At 43.1% G+C, this 21,796-nt stretch overlaps 1 protein-coding gene across 1 annotated transcript in view; it reads left to right on the forward strand.

The window, feature by feature from the left end:
• Positions 1 to 1,491: 1,491 nt before the first annotated feature.
• The window catches only part of msh6 (mutS homolog 6 (E. coli)), a 33,025-nt gene continuing 12,720 nt past the window's right edge, over positions 1,492 to 21,796 (forward strand). Inside the window, exons 1-5 of the mRNA XM_084666993.1 lie at positions 1,492 to 1,877; positions 7,313 to 7,524; positions 12,100 to 12,269; positions 12,419 to 13,039; positions 13,344 to 15,213. Of these exons, the coding sequence (XP_084523119.1) occupies positions 1,627 to 1,877; positions 7,313 to 7,524; positions 12,100 to 12,269; positions 12,419 to 13,039; positions 13,344 to 15,213 (3,124 nt within the window). The 5' untranslated portion in view covers positions 1,492 to 1,626. The remainder of the gene's footprint in view (positions 1,878 to 7,312; positions 7,525 to 12,099; positions 12,270 to 12,418; positions 13,040 to 13,343; positions 15,214 to 21,796) is intronic.

A 21,796-nucleotide genomic window follows, 5' to 3' on the forward strand; every position in this document is an offset into this window, starting at 1 on the left:
GGTCTCTCTAGTCTGTCTGTCTGTGGGGTTATTGTCTCTCTAGTCAGTCTGTCTGCTCTGTGTAGTCTCTCTAGTCTGTCTGTGTGGTCTCTAGTCTGTCTGTGTGGTCTCTTTAGTCAGTCTGTCTGTGTGGTCTCTCTAGTCTGTCTGTCTGTGGGGTTATTGTCTCTCTAGTCAGTCTGTCTGCTCTGTGTAGTCTCTCTAGTCTGTCTGTGTGGTCTCTTTAGTCAGTCTGTCTGTGTGGTCTCTCTAGTCTGTCTGTCTGTGGGGTTATTGTCTCTCTAGTCAGTCTGTCTGCTCTGTGTAGTCTCTCTAGTCTATCTGTGTGGTCTCTCTAGTCTGTCTGTCTTTGTGGTCTCTCTAGTCAGTCTGTCTGTGGGGTTATTGTCTCTCTAGTCAGTCTGTCTGCTCTGTGTAGTCTCTCTAGTCTATCTGTGTGGTCTCCCTAGTCTGTCTGTCTTTGTGGTCTCTCTAGTCTGTCTGTCTGTGTGGTCTCTCTAGTCAGTCTGTCTGTGGGGTTATTGTCTTTCTAATTGGTCTGTCTGCTCTGTGTGGTCTCTCTAGTCAGTCTGTGGTCTCTCTAGTCAGTCTGTCTGCTCTGAGTGGTCTCACTGTCTACCCTCTGCAGGATCTCTGCAGGTACGTCCTGGTAACCCCCCCCCCCCCCCCCTCAGTCCTACTGCAGCAGGAGAGAAACGCCTGGGGTCTAAAAATAGTATGTGGGGAGCTGTAAATAATCTTCGGGAAAACAAAAGGGATCTGGAGGAGAAGCACACGTGATAGAACAGACTTCAGGATAGGCAGGCAGTTGGTTCACGTTATAATTATTCTATTAAACGTCAACTCAACAAAACCTATTTTGGATCCTTTTGTTCCACTACAGAGCAATACAAATGCACTGCTAAAAACTGTGGGCCCCTTGAAGAGATTGCAATGTCGGCCCCATGACGGGCACAATATTCAATTTGTGTTGACGGGCAATGTCCCCCCTTTCAGCCCACCTGAAAATGAGCTTCAGTCAAACGTGATCATCAACTGGAGACAGGGCATGTATTTCTGCTGCCCTCTTGCGGCCACAAACGGCCGTCAGACTTTTCATACATGAAAGTCAACGTTCAAAAACTGGCACGGTTGACGGCACAGATGACATTATGGTAACGTGGGCATGGAGCCATGTGCATAGGCAGACAACACGATGGTATCTTGTCAAACCAAAAATGCTGAATTGAGTCAAATTCAGGAGTTTGAGAAACATCATCCGCCGTGACTCCCGCGACCGGCACCCTAGATATGCATAGATCGGATTCCTTCGAGGTACAGCAGAGTCCAAAAGCCGTTTCACGCAATTAACCAAGAAACTCTAACAGACAAGAAGCGAAGACACCTAGATGAAAAATACTTTACAGTAAGAGCTAAATAAAAAGTTAAAGCCAACAAAATAAATACAATAATACATACAAAACATGATCACCTTGCTTCCGTTTCCGTCCTCTTCGAACATACTGCGAAAAACTGAGCATTTCGCGGGAATTGTCTGCGGGTGGTGCACGCAATTGAGGGTAGAAGGAGTTCGATCTCTCAAATCACATACTTTCTACATTTTCTAGTTATTACGTTAGAAGCCAAATGGCCAAGCAAAGCACCATCTTTAATTTTTTCAACAAATCACCTCCTCCGGTGTCCAAACCGAAGCCGAGCCCGTCTCCTACGGAGGCAGATGTACCGTCCTACGTCCTCAATTCCAACTCCTCTCCCAGCGAGCAAGCTAAGCTTGCAGCCCCAAAGAGTAACAAGACTCCGGCCAAGACGAGCAAGAAAGCGGCCAAGGGTGGATTCAGCAAACTGTTTGGAGATAAAATAGCATCAAAGAAGGAAAGGTAATTCCAGCATCATGTTAGGCTAGTCACTTACTAGCTTCCTAGGAAAGTGCTTACCTAACTGAATAACGTTCAGCCAAATTCCGTCACAGACTTCAGTTCTGCTAAACAAGATGAGTGATTTGGTTGTATTATTATTGCCTAGCTTTCTATCTACTTTTTATTAATAACAGCATTTATTGCCTAGCAGTATCAACAATTTTGAGTGACTGTAGTTTAGGGAACGTCGTAGGCTACGTGAAGAATGACGGCTGACTGTTACATGCAGTGCTTCTGCAAACAGCAAAGCAGCAAGAGATCTGGGGCCTCATATATAAACGTTGCGTACGCACAAAAAGCTTGCGTACGCTGGTTTTCACGCACACTTTGTGATGTATATAGATTTATTTGACGTGAGAATGTGCGGGCCGTCACGGAAAGTTTTGAGCAGTCGTGAGAATTAGCGGACAGTCCGCAAAGTCTTGTCTGGCTCTGTAACATGGCGTATTCTAACTGAAAGTGCCGAAACTTACCAAACATTACCAAATAGTTTCCACTACTACGTTTATGACGTTGACTATTCAAAAAACATTAAAATAAAATTTGAACATTAATTGGGATGATCGCATAAAAATGCTAGAACCCATAACGGGAAATGCTATATAGCCTTTTGTTAAATCCGCCACCACTTAATAACTTCTGTTAAACTTGAGGGTGTCAAACAAATGACAAAATCACTCAGGAAATGCATGTTACGCTAACCCAATAGCTGCCATGCTGTTAGGATGCGCCACCACTCGTTTCTTCATTTAAAGTTTTACATCAGATTATTCTTCTTTATTTCTACCATGGTCTGGTTCTCTGAACCCACAGCATTTATGTCCCAAAATAATAATAATAATTTTATTTGTAATGCACTTTACATTTTGCGAAATCTCAGTGCTACAGGTTAAAAACAAGAAAGGGCGCAAATAGTGACAGTTTTCCACTTCGCCGACTTTCTTTTGTCGCCCATACCTGATGACAGGCCGCCAAACAGGACATTTTCTCGTATCCACCTCTGTTGTCAGAACCTCGATCTCACAGTCACCGTATTTCTTCGAATAAACGCTGCAGCGTTTAACGTTCATTTTTGGTGCGGCGTTGATTCGAGGGTGGCGTTTATTCGAAGAAATATGATAATTCAGACAAGAATGACCTCGAGCGCATTTATTGTCCATCTGCAACTTAATTTATGGGAGGAGGCAAGGTGGGGTCAGTGGCTCGTTCACGTGCGGTCAATCTCATGTTGATTGTGATATATAAAGGAAAGGTGCGCAGGATACAACCGGTTTTATACATGTGAATATTTCTGTGCGTAGGTAATTTGAGTTTTGGCCGTACGCCATCTTCTGGTATGAAAGCTGCGCAATCCTTTATACATGAGGCCCCTGGTCTAGTTAGGACAATTTAGTATCAGTCATCTGATGTAGCTAGTCTTTCATTATGGCTGAGTGGTTTCAATGCAAGCAGTTCTTGAGCTTCCCTGACTACTGTCGTGGTGTTCAGCGCCCAGTTGTTCTTAAAAAAAGAAAGAAAATCATCTGGATTTTGAAATCCCATGTTTTGCTATCCAGGATCAAATCATCCATCTTACTTTTGTGCTTGTTTTTCAAAGAAACATTGGAGGCTAAATATCCAATAGTTTCTTCTACAATTTTCATTTTTTTTTCGTTTGTGCAGACCATCTTATTGAAGCTCCTTTTTTATGAGGTGAATCTCAAGTCCGGCTTTGGTTTGCTTAAATTGGGGAAGAGTGATTTGTTCCTCTGCCATATGAATCTGTACTTTTGCTCAATTGCATATAAATTAATGAATATGTACTACATGATAGGAATATAGTTTTATTTGACAAATTTCGAGTTTTATTACATTTTGTTCCTGAAATCCACCCTTCTGCTGGGATTAGGGATGTCACAAGAACCGATACTCATGATACCTTTCGATGCTAAAATATAAAAACACAGATGATGCCCATTTTTTGAAGCACCGTGAGCGCCGATGCCAGATGTTAGCATCGGTGCTACGCCTCTTCTGGAACTGATGGGGGCAGTATTCAGGAGTGTTCCAGTCAACGTTTACATTCAGAAAACCACAATGGCAACTGCAGCTGCAGCGATCGCCCCACCTCGACTTGTTTACAACATAGGCACCAAAAGTTGTTTGGAAATAGCCTACTTTGCGTTTGAGGCAGATGACCGTGGCATTTTAATTAATCCGCAGAAGCCACTATGCAGAAGATGCTACCGTGTTCTTCAGATCAAGGGAGGTAATACTTCCAATTTAGCTAAGCAACTGAAAGTTCGTCATCCGGATTTGTTTAAAGAATTCAAGGTGAGCCGTTCTGGAAGAGGTGCAGCACCGATGCTAACAACTGGCATCATACCAAATAAATCAATGTTCGTTGTGGTTGCGGCTAAGTTCTGAATACATCCAAAGAATGCACTCTTTCTGTTTTGTAATCTGTCATACCCGTTACACAATGTTTGAGATGGTGGGCACTAGAGTTACAATGGCTTATGTTATGTACGTAGTTTAGGTTAGCTATGCTGTAGTTTTAACGTTAGCCTATAGCCTACCTTGGTTAGAAGGTAAACGTATGTTCATCTTGTTAGCTGAATGGCTTAATTGCACTGTATTATGTTGCGCTATGCTTTGTTGCACATGTTTTGTATGTCTTATGACATTTTGCTATTTTTCCAAATATTTTAATAAATTAGTTCATGTTTCAAGTTCAAGTACATGGAATCTTAGAAAACCCTTTTTTTTTTACCATGGTATCGAAATTGGCATGGAGAATCGTGTTATTTTACTGGTATCTGCACCGACTACTGGATTTTTGGTATCATGACACCCCTTGCTGGGATCACAGGGTTTTCCTGGGTCAAAGTGGGTCTTCGGTGCTGCAAAAAAAAAAAAAAAAGTCTGTATTACCGTGTCACCTTATTAGCAGACATCTATGTATTTTTTAAATTATTATTTCCATTTCATAAATAATGGAGGCTATGCTTGAGTAAATAATTTTGCTTCCACTTAAGATTAAAATAGATAGGCTAATAGATTGACAATAGTCAATCTATGGTGCTATCATGTATGGTTAAAATATGATCAAGGTTTACCTCTTTACATATATATGCAAACTACTGAAATGTATATCAATAGAATCTATCTAGAACTAACCAGTGGTCAGAAATGGAACACACAAATTATGAAATTCAAATGTATCTATTATTACTAGTGCTGTCAAACGATTACAATATTTAATCGTGATTAATCGCATTAATGTCATAGTTAACTCGCGATTAATCACAATTAATTGCATATTTGTATCTATTCTATGTCCCTTGATTTCTTTTTGTCCCTTGATTTCTTTTCTTTTTGTTCTTTTTGGAAAAGTGGTTCTGATTGCTTTGTGCAAATATTTTTTTATTGAAAACAACATTGCAATTGCCTGGCTTTGACGAGGGGGCGGATAATTCGCATCAGCTGTGTGCTTGGCCATCAAGTGGTATTTCAGACTGGACGTACTGCGATGATAGCTCAGATTACAACGACAAAACACACAGATCACTTTGGTCTTGTCAATGGACCCATTTGGCAACTTTTTAAAAGTAAACTTTCCATTCAGAATCTTATTGGCATCCATTTTGGAGTCTCGCGCTCGCCATCCACTCAAAAAGTAACTTTAGCCTACTACCAGAGAATGTCTAATATCCGTAAACGGGCTCTGCTACTACTCCTTAGCCGGCTTGCAAGCCAAACAAGTGTGTGTGGCGTGCCAGTTGTTTTGTTTCCGGTCTAGCTACATCCGGTGTGGTGTTGTCGTTTTTCTAACGTCGGTAGTTGTTACAACAGCATGTGAAAAAAACTACAAAGTTTGCTTGGCCAAAAAGAGCGTTAATCGTGCAAAAAAAAAAAAAAAATCCGTTAATTTGGGTTTGCGTTAACGTCGTTAATAACGCGTTAAACTGACAGCACTAATTATTACTATTCAATTTTATTATACAAACTAAGCTAAGGGGAGGCAGTTAGTTGCAGAGGTCACATTCCGCTTGTGAACATTTCACCCCCCACTTTTTGCTGACCCCCTGGTAGAAGAATCTGACAAGGCCATGATAGTCTATCAACACGATTATTTTTGATAATCAGAATGAGGGTTCGGCTGTACTTAAACATATTCGCGGACATGCACTGCACGAGTGATTAGTTGCGATGATGGCTCCAATAGAAGTTATTGCGAGCATATAGAACTTTATATATTTTTGAATGTATTTCAATGTATTTATTCCCAGGTGTTTTGCAATTTCCTTTTATTTTTTCCTTGCAGCGGAACGACAGTTTACTGGCCGCTCTGTCCATTTGCGCACCTCACAGTTGCGTATTGATCAGACTACAAGACACGCTTATCAACTCGATCACTATTGATCAAAACGGAACGAGGGTTCGGCTGAAGCCTACTTGAAACATACTATTTAGAACATATTCCCTGACATGCATTGCACGTGTGATGAATACAGATTTTATTGTTTGTTTTTTTTCAAGGCTGACTACCTTTTTTGCCTTAGGCGCTCAGGATTTTTTATAGGCGCGCGTTTTCTCTATGCAGGAAAAACCCTGGATCAGAATGATCTCGTTTTTAAGATCGAAGGTATCCCAATCTTACTAAAAAGTTTTGAACAACACATATTGAAGGGTTGATCCAGATCAAAACCAATCCTGGATTATGTGATCTAATCCAATTTCAGAATCCTTTTTTTATTTTGAACAACACATTTTTAAGATTTGATCCAATCCAATAGCCGAAATCCGTTCACTTCTGAACAACAAGCTGGTCTGCACAACCGAAGACAAATTCTGAAAGAAACTAGAAGAAACTATTGGATATTTAGCCTTTTTCTGATTTTGAAACGCATGTTCAAAATATTCACATTGCAATTATGAAGAATGTTAGTTTGTTTTTATTTGTTTGCGGGTCAGATGATGGCTCTGACTGTTTGGATTGTTTTATTTAGCCTTTTTCTGTCTCAAAACACTTACACGTGACCCCCATGTTGGCTATTGAACCTGTTCTTTACATAGCAAAAAGCCTACATTGTTATATGTTGTCCCATTTATAACACTGGGAATTCTAATTTGGTAATCTTGAAAAGTTTGTATCTGGATCAGGGTGATCCAATCCAATGTTGTTTTGAAAAACCAGCTCAAAAGTAAGATCGATGACTTGATCCTGGATAGCAAAACATGGGATTTCCAAATCCCAGATAATTCTGATCCGGATTAAACCTTTTGAACAACTGGGCCCAGAGGTTCAGGAAGAGAGGAGGGGGATCTGCATTAGACTACAGATCAAGAAGCCGCAGGTTTGAATCTTCTCTGTTGAGGATCAGAGCTCCAGCTAAATACATGTGTGTTATTAGTGTTTCCAGCCCGGCATGTCCTTTCAGCGGCGGCGCTCTTGTGTGGGCCAAGCTGGAAGGGCATCCCTGGTGGCCGTGCATGGTAGTGCCGCAGCCACTCAGCGGGCAGCAGATGCGCGGGCGGGGGAAGGACCAGCGCCTGCACGTGCACTTCTTCGATGAGCCGCCGACCCGCGGGTGGGTCAGCACCAAGTACCTCCGGCCATATACAGGTGTGTGTACAGCTATATCATATACAGGTGTGTGTACAGCTATATCATATACAGGTGTGTGTACAGCTATATCATATACAGGTGTGTGTGTACAGACCTGTTTTTTAATTGTTTTATTCGCTTATTAAACATAAAAAAAAAAAACAGGGACATCAATAGACCCTTTTTACAGGGGTATGTGCCCAGTATAAATCTGCTGTGCCCCAGTAAGATCTAAAGTTTAAGTTTGGACAAACCGAAAACACAAAGCTTGCATTAACTATAGATGTCCCTGTCAAAGCTGATAATCAAAACTTGCATCCCTGAACTGTTATATAGTGGGTTGAGCGAGGGGAGTTTCTATAGCCTAATAGTGCATTGTGCGCAACAAGCTTGGAAGAAGGGATATGAATAGGGGCCTATGCCCCAGTACAGTTTTATGTCTAACAACGCCACTGACTTAACAGTTAATGTTAGACAACTAGCAACTTTCACTCTGATAGAACTAGAACAAATAGTGTATATAGTTAGTTCATATTTTCTTAAAATACTGGGACATTATAGACTATGTAAGCACGCCACGGATTAAAAGTCTTGGTAGTCAAAGCTAGATAGACCCAGAGCCATATAAAAAGAGAGTTGGGACACTTCCATAGACTTCCATTGAAGAAAGCAGAAGTAAAGCGTGTCATTTGCGACCTATAGTCCCAAACATTGTATTTTGCTACGTTCAACCCCATTCATGTTCAGTGTTACGAATCAAGTTAGCTGATAATAGTTTTAAAATAATGCAGTAATTTGATCAATTTACCAGCTAACTTGCTTCGTAACACTGAACATGAATGGGGTAATTAAGGTTGCCAACCGTCCCGAATTGTCCGGAACATCCCGAATTATGGGTGATTTTGGTTTGTCCCGTCAGGAACAGCTCCAGTCCCGTATTCCAATCACAGCCTTGCCGGCCAATGACAGGCTACTGTAAACTCGCCAAAACTCACGCAAACGTTGCTATGGGACACGGTTGTTGCTTGTTCGTGACAGTGTGAACTGGCCACTGGTGAGGTGAGCGTTATCGTGTGTCAAAATGAGAAACTTGTAATAATTGACTATTACTATGAACAATACATCCAAGCGAGTACAGTAGTGGTTGGCCCAAATTACACTGAAATTAGTAGGTTTATGGTATGGCTAATGAAAGCTTGCAATTTCCGTTATTGTTGGTCAGCTATTGGCATGCGCGCGCGCACCTGGAAGAAAGTGTCCCTCATTTGGGGTTGAGGAAGTTGGCAACCCTCAGCGTAATAGTTTGTGAAAGACCCAGAAAAACACAAATTTCCGACGAGACAAAATCCCGGACAATTTTGGAATCCCTGCCGGATAGCCAGCTTTACTTCAAGTTTATTGTAAGATATAGCTTGTTAGATTCTAAATTCACATCTGATTAAAGCTATCAACAATGAATTGCAGAATCAGGGGTATAAAATAGGGGTATCAAATAGAAACAATTATAGGCCGATTTATACTTCTCCGACTCCGTTGCGGACAGACGCACGCACAGAGTCGGACGGATTGGTTGAATTTATACTACTCCGACGGCTCTGCGTGCTGAAAGCAATTCACCGCCAGAACAGTAGGGAGGCACTGCACTGCGATGCTACCTAGGTTATCGAAAAGTTGGAGCACATCTACAAATTAATAGTTTTATCAATAAAATAAGCTAATTTTCAGCAAGTACACTGCCCTATTCTCGTCATATTTTAATTCAGATGCTGATTTACATGTACTGTTTAGCTGAAGTATGTTTGTAAAAACTTACTGACGCAAGCGGTTCTTAATACGGACCAATCACAGCCAAGATGTATCCGTAAAATGAGACGGACGGATAATCAGGAAAATCAGGAGGTGCACGTAGAGCTCCCCTCGTCGGAGAGGGCGTTCCCTGTGTGCGGATAAATTGGCCTTTACACTAAACAGCAAACTGGAATTAACTGTTAGCAGTGTTTCCCACTTGTGGTGGGGGGGTGGGGGTTGTTTCATGTCAGATAGGGGGGTTCAAAATAATTCCTTCGTTAATAATTTGTGACAGAATTTTATTATATTAAATATGAATCCAAAATGATTCACACCTTCACAAAATCAACAACAACTAACAAATAATTTTTGCATAAGCAGGTAGCAACGCTAGTGCTAAATTATCTGGTCGGCTCCATGATGCCGGGTAAGTAGCTAGCTCCTGCGACTTCTCACCAAAAAGACGAAGGGGAACCTTCGATTAAGACATGTTCATAGGTATCTAGCAAAAAGTAGCCTTAACTTTCCTAAACTTTTAACTACGGCACTAATGCTGAAGGCTCGCTGATATAGCTGTTGTTTTTACTAGAACGGCATAGGTATTTGTCGTTGCTGACGTTGTGATCGAGTGTGTATGTGAGGAAGACGCTTGAGTGACAGAGAGACGGAGGGAGAGCAGGGAAAGAAAATGCAACTGAACGAATACGCTGCGTGTTTTAACCTAAATAATGTTTTTTTTTTTTTTACAAAACGTAAAATGTGGCGGCCGGTGTTGATCCTGTGGCGCACCGCCACAAATTAGTCTGTGTGGGAAACACTGGTAAGCATATATTGAATCAAAATTTGAGAATTGAGAATCAAAAAATGTGAAGGGATTTTTAGTCGAATCGTGACCTCAAGAATCGATTAGAATTGTGAGATACCAAAACATTCCCACCCCTACAAAATAGTTTTTGGAACTTTGCGTAATCAGTCCCCCAGGCTTTCGCGGGCCTTTTTTGTGATAGTTGCAGGCAAAAATTCCTGATTTCGCTGGAGCTTTTCCAAAAAGTTGTGATGAAAGTTGCTGTGTTTTTTCTGTGTTTGTTGCAATTAAATTGTGGGAGCAAGTGAAAGTTGCGATAAAAAGTTGCCAATTTCCCTCTTTGTCATTTTAAATGAGTTATTGGTTGAAAAATAAGTAATTAACAGACATTCATTAAAGAATAAAACTAGGGTGACCAGACGTCCTCTTTTACCAAGACATGTCCTCTTTTCGAGACCTAAAAAACGCGTCCGGCAGGGATTCCGAAATTGTCCGGGATTTTGCCTCGTCGGATATGTTTCGCTGGGTCTTTCACAAACTATTACGCCCTTACAAGTTTTGGAAAGGTTATCTCCTTTACGTTCCACTGTCTTGCGCGAGCACTGACGGTAAAGAGAATCATTTTAATCAGATAGTGTGGCATGCTATACACAACGAGCACTACTTCCCCCCCCCCCCCCCGCCCCCAACTTTGACGCATCGAAGTGAGAGGAAATCTCCATATTTTTTTTTTACAAAAACGATTGTATCTCTATCTGTCTGCAATACTGCTCTCGGCCTCTATGCAACTTCGGCGCTCACGCTTGCCAGGCATAGACAGTAGAAGAAACACACGCAGCAATTGACTGGTTGGGCACCCCTGGATACAGGACTGTTAACGGTGTGTTTTTCGCCTGGAAGTCTCTATAAATCTGGCACTTTATTGAACGAAATTAAAGAGTGAAAGAGTTCACAGACACCAGAATGAACGCATTCACAGTATCGTTCATCAGGCAGTAATACAGTATGTTCAGTTCACGTTCACCAAAATTATGAATGAGATCATGAACTTTCGTTCAATGAATGCATTCAGGCGCAACACTGGATTTAACCCCTCCTGGAGAGAGTTGTGGGAGACGACGATGATTGGTCAAAGTTGCGGGAAAATTGTGGTGAAAATTGCAATGTTGCGCTGAATTTGCGGGGAATCGTTGAATTTGCGTGAATTGGTGCGATCGCAACATTGCGAATTCTTGGAGGGTCTGCGTAATATAAACGTTACGTTGGACTCATATTGTTATATTTGCCGAATGTATTTAACTGAATATTATTATATTTAACTTGAATTAATCAGTTTTGGATACATTTGTGCAGAGAATTATGATACTAATCTTCGTAAACTCCGGATTGATTCTCCTGCCGAAGTTTGTCCTGCTCATTGACTCAGGAGGGCTGTTCACAGACGGGTCTGTTGTAGTGAGAGAGAGAGAGAACGTGAGCGGGCAAGAAGGGGCTGAGCAAATCGATGCACTGCATGCAACTTTACAATTAAATGTTTTTATTTGCCATGTTAAACAGTAACAACAAATAGTTAATAACAATAACAAAAAACAAGTTTGTGGCGGTCAATTATTTATTTTTTATTGGTGGCTAGTTGCCAAAAAATGGGGGCGGGGGGGGGGCTAGTTTGTGCGATAGAGTAATGCGTTTTGTAGAAAAGGGAGACTGCCGTTTTGGAATGGAAGGGAGAAAACAGGACAGAGTAACACGGCGGATATTGCTGTTTAAAAAAACAATAGTTAAGGCGGCAGGCGTGTGTTGCTTAGGCGGCCGCCTTAACTGAAAAGTGCTGCGGGAAACCCTGGGAAACACTAATTACGATTCAAAATGTATATGAATGATATAACTGCAGCTGAGTGTGTATCAGGTAATGTGGTGTAGCAACAGTCTTATCAGCGGCTGAGGGATCTTTGAATGTGTCTGTTGAATCTACCTCTGCCCCCCGTCTCTCCTCCCCCCAGGCTCCGAGAGCAGTGACACTAAGGTCGGAGGCGTGTTCTTCAGTGGAAAGCCTGTGATCCGTAGGGCCATGGAGCTGGCCGACGCCGTCCTTGCCCACAGCCCTGAGGCCAGGCTGCAGACGCCCATCTGCAACGTCCCTTCTGACGAGGAAGAGGAGGAGGACATGGAGGTCAGGACATCTGGTTTTAACAGCAGTTTGTGACCTTAAAGGGCTACAGTGCAGTTGGAGTTGATTTATTGGACAATGGCATTACGAGTAACAAACCACACGTGATAATCCTCTGAAACGTTCATGTTCCTGTACTGGTACTTCCACAGCTGGATAAGTCTACTCTGTCTGAGGAAGAGGAGGAGACGAAAGCCAAGGCCCATCGGCGTTCTTCCCGTGCTGCCGTGCAGCAGGGCAACAAGCCCAAACGCCGGCGCATCATTGTGGCCTCGGAGAGCGAGGGCTCAGAGGAGGAGTTCAGACCAGACCAGGCGACAGGGAGCAGCGAGGAGGAGGAGGATGAGGAGGAGGAGGCTGTGGTGAGCAGCACTGAAGAGGAAATGGAGAGTGAACCGGACAGCCCCATCAAGCCAGTGAAGCGTAAACGCCCTGTGGAGCAGCCCTCAGCCACGGCCAAACCCCGGGCCCCCCAGGGCCCCAGCAGGGCCTCCCCTATGGCCAGCACCAAGACCCGCCCCGCCGCCCTCTCGGCCCCCGACGGCGTGGAAGGCCCGGCGGGGGGGGCAGAGGGGGGCGTCTGGGACCACGAGAAGCTGGAGTGGCTGCAGGCGGGGAGGAAGAAGGACGCTTGCAAGAGGAGACAGTCGGACGAGGAGTACGACCCTACCACCCTGTACGTCCCTGAGGACTTCCTGAACAAAACCACGCCAGGCATGCGGCGCTGGTGGCAGCTGAAGGCCGAGATGTTCGACGCCGTTCTCTTCTACAAGGTGGGTGTGAGACCGTTACAGGGTATATCCTTAGAACTCATCTGCGTTGATCACTTGCATTAGTAAGACATTAAATATACTAGTTTAGAGTACTGTTTCATGTAGTACAAAGGTATTCATTCGATTTGAGCTTTTATTAGCTTTATTCAAAGTGACCTACAGCGTAGAGGGAGGTGTGGAACATGGGACCTCTTGATTTGCTCCATCTGAAAAGTACTTGTTTGGACCATGAGGGACTTTTGCATCCTTTTTTCTCCTTCCTTCTTTCTCCTTTTACATGTTTTTTTTTTTTCTTTTTTGAAAGGTGGGCAAGTTCTACGAGATGTACCACATGGACGCTGTGATTGGCGTGAACGAGCTGAACCTCACCTTTATGAAGGGCTCCTGGGCCCACTCTGGATTCCCCGAGATCGGCTTTGGGCGCTTTTCTGATGTGTTGGTCCAGAGGGGCTACAAGGTGGCCCGCGTGGAGCAGACAGAGACTCCTGAGATGATGGAGTCCCGCTGCAAAGCCATGGCGAGGCCCACCAAGTTCGACCGCGTGGTGCGGCGTGAGGTGTGCAGGGTGATTACGCGTGGGACCCAGACCTACAGCGTGCTGGACGGGGCCCCGGCTGAGAGCCACAGCTCATTCCTGCTAAGCCTGAAGGAGAAGGCAGAGGCGTCCGGGCGCTGCTACGGGGTCAGCTTTGTGGACACGTCCGTAGGGGTGTTCCACGTGGGGCAGTTCCAGGACGACAGGCACTGCTCGCGGCTCCGGACCCTGGTGGCGCGCTACGCCCCGGCCCAGGTTCTGTTTGAGAAGGGGAACCCGTCGACCGAGACTCGCAAGATCCTCAAGTCCTGTCTCTGCTCCGCCATGCAAGAGCCGCTAAATGCAGGGAGCCAGTTCTGGGATGCCCAGAAGACTCTGAAGCAGCTGTCTGAAGAAGACTACTTCAGAGAAAGTACGCAGGAGGGAGTCAGCCTGCCGTCTGTGCTGAGCTTCATGACCTCTGAGGGAGACTCTCTGGGCCTAACTCCCAAGGAGGGGTACGAGCTGGCTCTGTCTGCTCTGGGAGGCTGCATCTTCTACCTCAGGAAGTGCCTGGTGGACAAGGAGCTGCTGTCCATGGCCAACTTCCAGGAGTACATTCCAGTGGACGTGGAGCTAGAGAAGGCGTCTAGGTCGAGCAACTTCTTTGCCCAAACCCGCCAGCGTCTAGTTCTGGACGGGGTGACGCTGGCCAACCTGGAGGTCCTGCAGAATGGCTCTGGTGGCGTGGAGGGCTCGCTGCTGCAGCGCCTGGACTCCTGTTCCACGCCCTTCGGCAAGCGGCTGTTGAAGCAATGGCTCTGCGCTCCGCTTTGCAACCCGACGGCCATCGAGGAGCGCCTGGATGCCCTGGAGGGCCTGATGGGGGCGGCTGGCCCCGCGGAGGAGGCCTCGCAGCTGCTGAAGAAGCTTCCAGACCTGGAGAGGCTCCTCAGTAAGATCCACAGCATCGGTTCGCCTCTGAAGGGCCCGGAGCACCCCGACTCCAGAGCCGTGCTCTATGAGGAGGTCACCTACAGCAAGCGCAAGATCGCAGACTTCCTGTCTGCGCTGGACGGCTTCAAGACCATGCAGGAGGTCACGTCAGTTCTGGCACCTATCGCAGATGGCTCTCAGTCCAAACTGCTGCGCCAGCTTTTGAGCCTGAGGTCCGACAGAGGCGAAGGCCTCTTCCCAGACCTGTCCTTAGAGCTGAAACGCTGGGACACTGCGTTCGACCACCAGAAGGCACGCACGACCGGCGTGATCACGCCCAAGACAGGCTTCGACCCCGAGTATGACCAGGCGCTGAGTGGGATCCAGGCCTGCGAGGCTGAGCTGCAGGCCTACCTGGAGCGCCAGCGAAGGCGTCTCGGCTGCCGGAGCCTAGCTTACTGGGGCACCGGGCGCAACCGCTACCAGATGGAGGTCCCGGACAGTGTGGCCGAGAGGAACGTGCCGGAGGAGTATGAGGTGAAGTCCACCAAGAAGGGCTGCAAGCGCTACTGGACCCGTGAAATTGAGCGTCTCTTTGGGGAGCTGCAGAGTCAGGAGGAGAAGAGGGACGCTGCACTGAAGGACTGCATGAGGAGGCTTTTCTACAACTTTGACAAGAACTACAGGGACTGGCAGACCGCAGTGGAGTGCATGGCTGTTCTGGGTAAGATGGTGTGTATGTGTGTGGCTGTACTGGGTAAGATGGTGTGTATGTGTGTGGCTGTACTGGGTAAGATGGTGTGTATGTGTGTGGCTATACTGGGTATGGTAATGGTGTTTTCCTACCATTGTTTCGGGGGGTGGACCCTCCTGCTCCCCTAAAAGAAAGAGGAAAACATCTATAATAATGCCAGGAATCTCTGTGTCTATCTGCCTGTGTATTTATTTTATGGAATTTTAGGGCAGCAAGTTTACAACGATTATCTCGAGAACTGAACACTCTGCAAAGTTCATATTTTGCAGGTGTCCTTTTTATAATCCAATGGAGTGCAGTGCTGTGATTTACTCGATTCCCCGCCGTGCCAAATGACGTTGTGTCCTTAGGCAAGGCACTTCACCCTACTTGCCTCGGGGGGAATGTCCCTGTACTTACTGTAAGTCGCTCTGGATAAGAACGTCTGCTAAAGGACTAAATGTAAATGTAAATGTAAAATTAAACATAAGAATCATAAATAAAGTAGCGTACAAAGTCTAACTAATACTAAGGGGCTGAAATATGTAAACAATGTAGAATAAAATAAAAGTGAATATACTTAAAATATAGATCATTAAATCTTGTTACAAAAATGTATGTTTTAGGTAGGGCTGTCCCCACTCGGTTGACTAGTCGATTTTCTGGTCGATATGCTCTTCGTCGACTAAGATTTTTTTTTTTTTCGAGCTGCCGTATGGCAGTGTGAGATTCCCGCTTGTGTCATCATTTCTGAATTAACAAAATGTTCTACAGAAATTGTAGATTATATTATTTAAGACAAATGAAGCAAAAATATATAATTTAAAAGAAAAGGTGTTACTGTTACTGTCCCTTTCGTTAATCTGCTCTTTGTTTTTGTTTGGTATTTTGCACACGGCACAAGCACAATTGGCTACAGAACTACAAACTCTGCCATAGCCTACTTTGTCTGTGTTATTAGTCAAAATGGCAAAGAAATGTGTGGTTTGGCAGCATTTCATTAAAGTACATTTACATAAGTACCGGGTGACTCAAAAAGGACATTATCTTCTCCGGCCAAGACAACAAAATCTTTCTCTGTTGCACCGTTCCCCACTCAACTTCTACATAAGTTTGCATGCTGCAAGTTCAGGCAGTGATAAGCGCGCTCTGATGATTTGCATGTCAAACAAACAACATTTTAATTTGTAGTACATTGTAAGAGATGCTAAATACCATCGCCATTCGGTTACAGGTCTGGTGATAAGAGTCTTATTATTAGTAGGCTATTAGGCTGAATCTGCAATGTCCAGCAGCCATTGAGTCAGATCGAGAAAATGTCTGTAGTTTTTTTTTTTTTTTTTGATTAGTCGATTTTCAGACGTTTTAATCGAGTCTTGGTCGACCAAAGAAAATCTTAGTCGGGGACAGCCCTAGTTTTAGGGCAGTAGACTGCGACCAAAATGGTTGGGCAGTTGTGACCTTTTGAAATGCCATTGCGACCTTGATTTTTAATGAGTTGCAAATGTATCACTGATTATTTTTGTCCTTACCTTAGGTTTTAGGCAATATGCTATTATTTATTATGAGCATTTATTAAAACAGTAATGTGTAAAATATAAGTTTTAAAACGTGCTCGGAGCATTCACCACAAGTTGGCTTCAGCCCTGCGATCCCCCACCCGTCACCCTCCCGGAATGGTGTAGCCTAACATTGATAAAAAATAAAACGCACGCAGCAATTGCATATATAGCTAGGCTACTCAAATCTGACGTGTTAAAATGAAGCGGACAATTCGCCATGTCAAACGGAGGACGTGAGTGAGAATGATACGGACTTATGAATTTCGACAACAGTGGCTCAAAGAATACCAGTGGTCATTGGTGCCAACCCCTGCGTATAAGTAGTATTGCCAAACTTTTTCACCAGGGCAAGACGCAACATGTAGCCTATTGAAAAGTCTGTTTTCGTATCGTTTCAGATTCCTCACTACATAAAAGGTGGTTGTCATTGCAGTTTACTTAAGTTTTATCCATTAAATAAACCTCATAAGGTCTAAAAGTAGTATTGACAGGCAAACAAGGCAATACCTGTTTCAAAAGTATTATTACCATGGCAATACTGATGGCGGCGGTAATGGTTAAGGTACCAAGACGAAGCAATGCACCGTGTACTGTAAATTCTGTGGGCCTTCAACTGCAGGACTGTCCAAATTTGTAACAGCGTCAAAACAATTCAAACACGAAACATTGAAGCTTTACAATGACAGTATGAAGCACGCGAAGTGAAGAGTCTGGTCCTACATATCCCGTAACACAGCAGCACTCCCGACTGCATTTCGGCAAATAATTATAAATTTATTTTATGATGTGCATAAATGTTTAGAATTGATGATGGGGAGGTTAGGGGTGGGCGGTATGAACGTGAATACCGATATGGCGATGGCATTTATAAGAAAAAAAATTGATATCACAATATATTAATAAATGTATTAAGTAAAGTGTTTCTGTTTGGTATAAAGTATAAGTCAAGTAGGGCTGCAACTAATGATTATTTTAGTAATCGATTAATCTGTCAATAACTTTTTAGATTAATCGATGAATTGCATACAAAAAACAAAAGCATTAATTTCCAACCCTTTATTCAAAAACAGAACTGACAAAAAATCTTCAGAATGTGCACAAACAGGCACACAATTTTGAAAAAGTTAATAATATTAGCGTGGATTTAATTATATTTTCAGAGATGAGCAATTTATTTGAGTTTTGTTTAAAACATTTTTTTTTTATTGAAAAGTTGTGGAAGTAGGCCAGACTTTATTCTAATAATCTGGTGTTTATATAAGGTTTTTGACACAATTTTGAAAAAAGTTACGATTTGCAAGGTTTAACCTATTTTCAAAGATAAGTAATTTTCTATAATTTTATTTGAAACTTAATTACCAGACTTTGTTAAGATACTCTGGTGTCTGTTTGAGGTTTTATATTCATACAAATATTATAAAAGTCTACATTTTTCAAAATGGTATGGGTAGTTTTCACCCGGTCCCTAACGCGATGCTGCAAAGTAGCGTTTTCCAAATGTGAGACGAATGTCGAATATGAAACTAACTTCACCTTGGTCAATTAACACACCTTTTAATTGACCTCGGTCAATTAACACACCTTTTTAGGTCGTACTGATTTCACCGCCATGTGTTTCAGAACGTTACTCAACAACGTCTTTCCAATGGTCTTTCTTCTACCTCCGCTCTGCTCCGCGCTCAACTAAACTTTTTTTTTTTTTTTTTACTCAAACCTCTGCGACCTATTGAGTGGTGTAATAATCGCTCGACACAACGAATCGATAATGAAATTTGTTGCCAACGCTTTTAATAATGGATTTTAATCGACTCGTTGTTGAAGCCCGAAAGTCAAGTAATACAGCCTTGTGGGCTAGTTCAAATTTGTATTTTTTACAACAACAAAAAACATTTTAGCATGGATGCTGTAGGCCTACAAAAAACATTTCACAATTCTAACCAACCTGTTATTTGATTTGTTAAACGCATTCTGGTAGATTGTTCATATTCGCGCACATTCATGGGTGTCAGGCAGGGGCGTAGCCAGTATTGGGCCAGGGCGGCACTGGCTCGCCCACATTACTCACTGGCCTGCCCAGGCAAGTTATCATTTTCACCTATCATGAAATGATAGGTACCTATATCCAACATTATTTTAGATATAGTATAAGTTTAGCTACTTTGCAAATCCTGAGGATAGCCTACTGTAGCAGACTTTTCTATGTTCAAAGGACAAGGGTGTTTTGTCCCTTGGTAGTTGCCGTAGGCATGATGCTGACGTGAGTATTAGGTAAAGTCAGTGAGGGCTGTTCAAATGGCGATGTCAAGAAGAGCAATGGGAAAATTCAAGTTGTGAAAAGAGACCGCGTCTGTCTTATTGTCCACGACCATATACAATTATATCTAAAACAAACCTACAAAGAGCTTGGATACACTACCAAAGTTAAATTAGCCAATGTCGTTAGCGAAGCTAGCGTTAGTTTACTTGTATCTGGATATCTTGTATCTGGATATCTAATAGGAAATGACATTTAATTAGGGATGATCTTGGGGGGAATTTACAGGTGGGACTGGCAAGTTAGCCAATAGCTAGCATGATGTCTTTTATTTCTAGATCTAGATAAGTGTACGGGTAGAAGCCTCTACTACTTAGTGTTTCCCCTAGGATTTTTTTTTGCAGTGGGGGCAGGTCTGTCCAATCCCCCCCCCTCCCCTCGGCCGAAATAAAGTTCTAACCCTATATTTTGGAGTAGGTTAATGTAATAACAAATGTAATATTGCATATATTTTTATCCTATTTTCCGTAAAGCAATACAGTTAGGCTACTTAAGGTATGTTCTAAATGGCAGAAATATGCTGCCAATTAATAATTGACGTAACCACTTAATGTAAATGGTCAGTAGCCTAGCCTATCGATCAAGGTACTTGAAAGCATGTACACTGTCGGCTTCATTTGATCTTGATAGGCTAAGCATTCTTTAGCAAATAATAACAATATACCCACTATTAATTAAAACTACTTCAGCATAAGAATGCACCTAAAATACAAACGTGAGCAAGGGCAGCAATCGCTATCGAATCAACAGGCATGCAATTATGCTAGCAGGGCAAGAATACAAACAATGAAAATCACCAGTTAACTTAAATTTGCAATAACTGTAGACTAATACAATAACAGGCTTTAATGAACTGAAAACATAAGTTATACGACTTACAGTTCTCAAAGACGCACACACGCAATCTCAACTGCTCCGTGAAGCGCGTGTCCTTACTATTCTCCGACTTGCACTCTAACGATCACTGCTGATAGGGCTGTACAAGACAGGCCGTCTATTTCTGATACCGTGGCGGCAGAAATTTAGCCATGGCGGACCGCCACGACAAAATCAACATAGGGGAAACACTGACTTATCTGAACTAGAGCTAACAACATTATATGTCCGGGACAAGTGGATTTTTTTTGTAGGGCAAGTGGAAGAGAAATGTACTAATGGCCAGCTTGAAAATACTGAGGATTTACTGAAGTTCAGTTGGCCTATGTAGTTAGCGATATTAGCTAACGTTAGTTTGCTAGCTGTATATATGAAAAATACCCACCCCCCCCCCACCCAATTTATTAGCCTTTTCTTTTGGTTTTCTTTATCCATGGCCTGTTTTGAAAGGAGATGTAGGCTAGCTATACAGTGTGTTGCTTGGCAACGATTGACACTTTTACATTTTCACAAGAACATGCATCTTAAGACTAGGGATGGGCGTGGTTAATCGAATATCCGGATATCCTAAAGTAAGTTAGTATTCGAATACTTTTTTCGAATACTTATGAGCGTAGTTTAATTTAAAAAAAAACATTTTATTGAAAAACCGTCGTGTTGTGAATTCTAATAGTTGTGACGTTAGAAAATGATGAAAACGATCAAAAAAGGTAGGCTACGCCTGTGTTCTGCTGCGAGTCTCCTTTCATTTCATTTGGCGCTACAAGAAGCAGTGTCCTGGCTAAGCAGTACCTCGCAGCAACCTCAGGTCCTGTAGTCTTTTCTACGCCGGCCTGCTCGTAAATCGACTCCGTACTCGCCTCTCCCCTGAGCATGTTTACATGCTTATTCTCCTGAATAAAAATGCGTATGGCAAATGCACTTGTGGCTTATTTATTTTCTTACCTAGCCATGTAGAGCTAGCGTAATCGGCTGTTTATGTTTGCATTGTGTGGTGGCGCACCGTATCCTGTAGGATTCCGGTTCCAAGTTAATATCCAAGTTAATATGCAATAGTTCTCCATGTGTGTCTTTCGTTTTTATCGAGAATAGCTTACCCAATGTGTTTAATTTAGTCCAATGTAGCCTACTTTTTATTTCACATAATAATAGGCTAATCGCTTCTCCGCCAAATTAAGAGCCTACGTCTGAAGGCGCAGCGTTTTTTCAAGTTCATTGTCTTTTCGTCATGTTAATAAATTGATCTTTCATTTGTTTTCTTTATTCAACCCTTATTTAATCTAATAGTTTAACAGTCCCAATTATTGCCAGAATGTGTGGTGGTTCATGTGTTTACTGTATGCTTTGCGTCACGTCAGGCTAATTACATAACGGAACCACATTAACAAAATAGATTATCCGGATATTCGAAAATAATTTTGGATACTATTTGAATAATGAAATCAGTTAAAATCTCCATCCCTACTTAAGACCAGGCGTAGCTACGACCATGGTCTGTCAAGCTTGGTGCACTTGGTGTAAATTCACAAAGTTGGACGTAGCTAAGACCGACGTAAGAGTTAAGACCAACTTTTTTAAGCCCTGCTGGTGCACTCGGCCCCTGCTGGTTATCAATTCAATTCAACTTTATTTCGCCATGTATACAATGATAGGAATTTAAGTTGGTATTCTCCATGCAGTAGCCTGGCTGCCAGCCCAACTTCTCCCCGCCCACAAAAAAATTGTGGAGGGTCTTGTATTGGGAACAACTACATAAAACCAGGATCTGGGCGGACCAATGAAATTGCCAGGGCGGGCTTTATATGATCATGGACAGATGATC

This window comes from Hypomesus nipponensis, chromosome 11 (assembly GCF_054491055.1).
Source record: "Hypomesus nipponensis isolate SF chromosome 11, ASM5449105v1, whole genome shotgun sequence".
In the NCBI taxonomy this organism is placed as follows: domain Eukaryota; kingdom Metazoa; phylum Chordata; class Actinopteri; order Osmeriformes; family Osmeridae; genus Hypomesus; species Hypomesus nipponensis.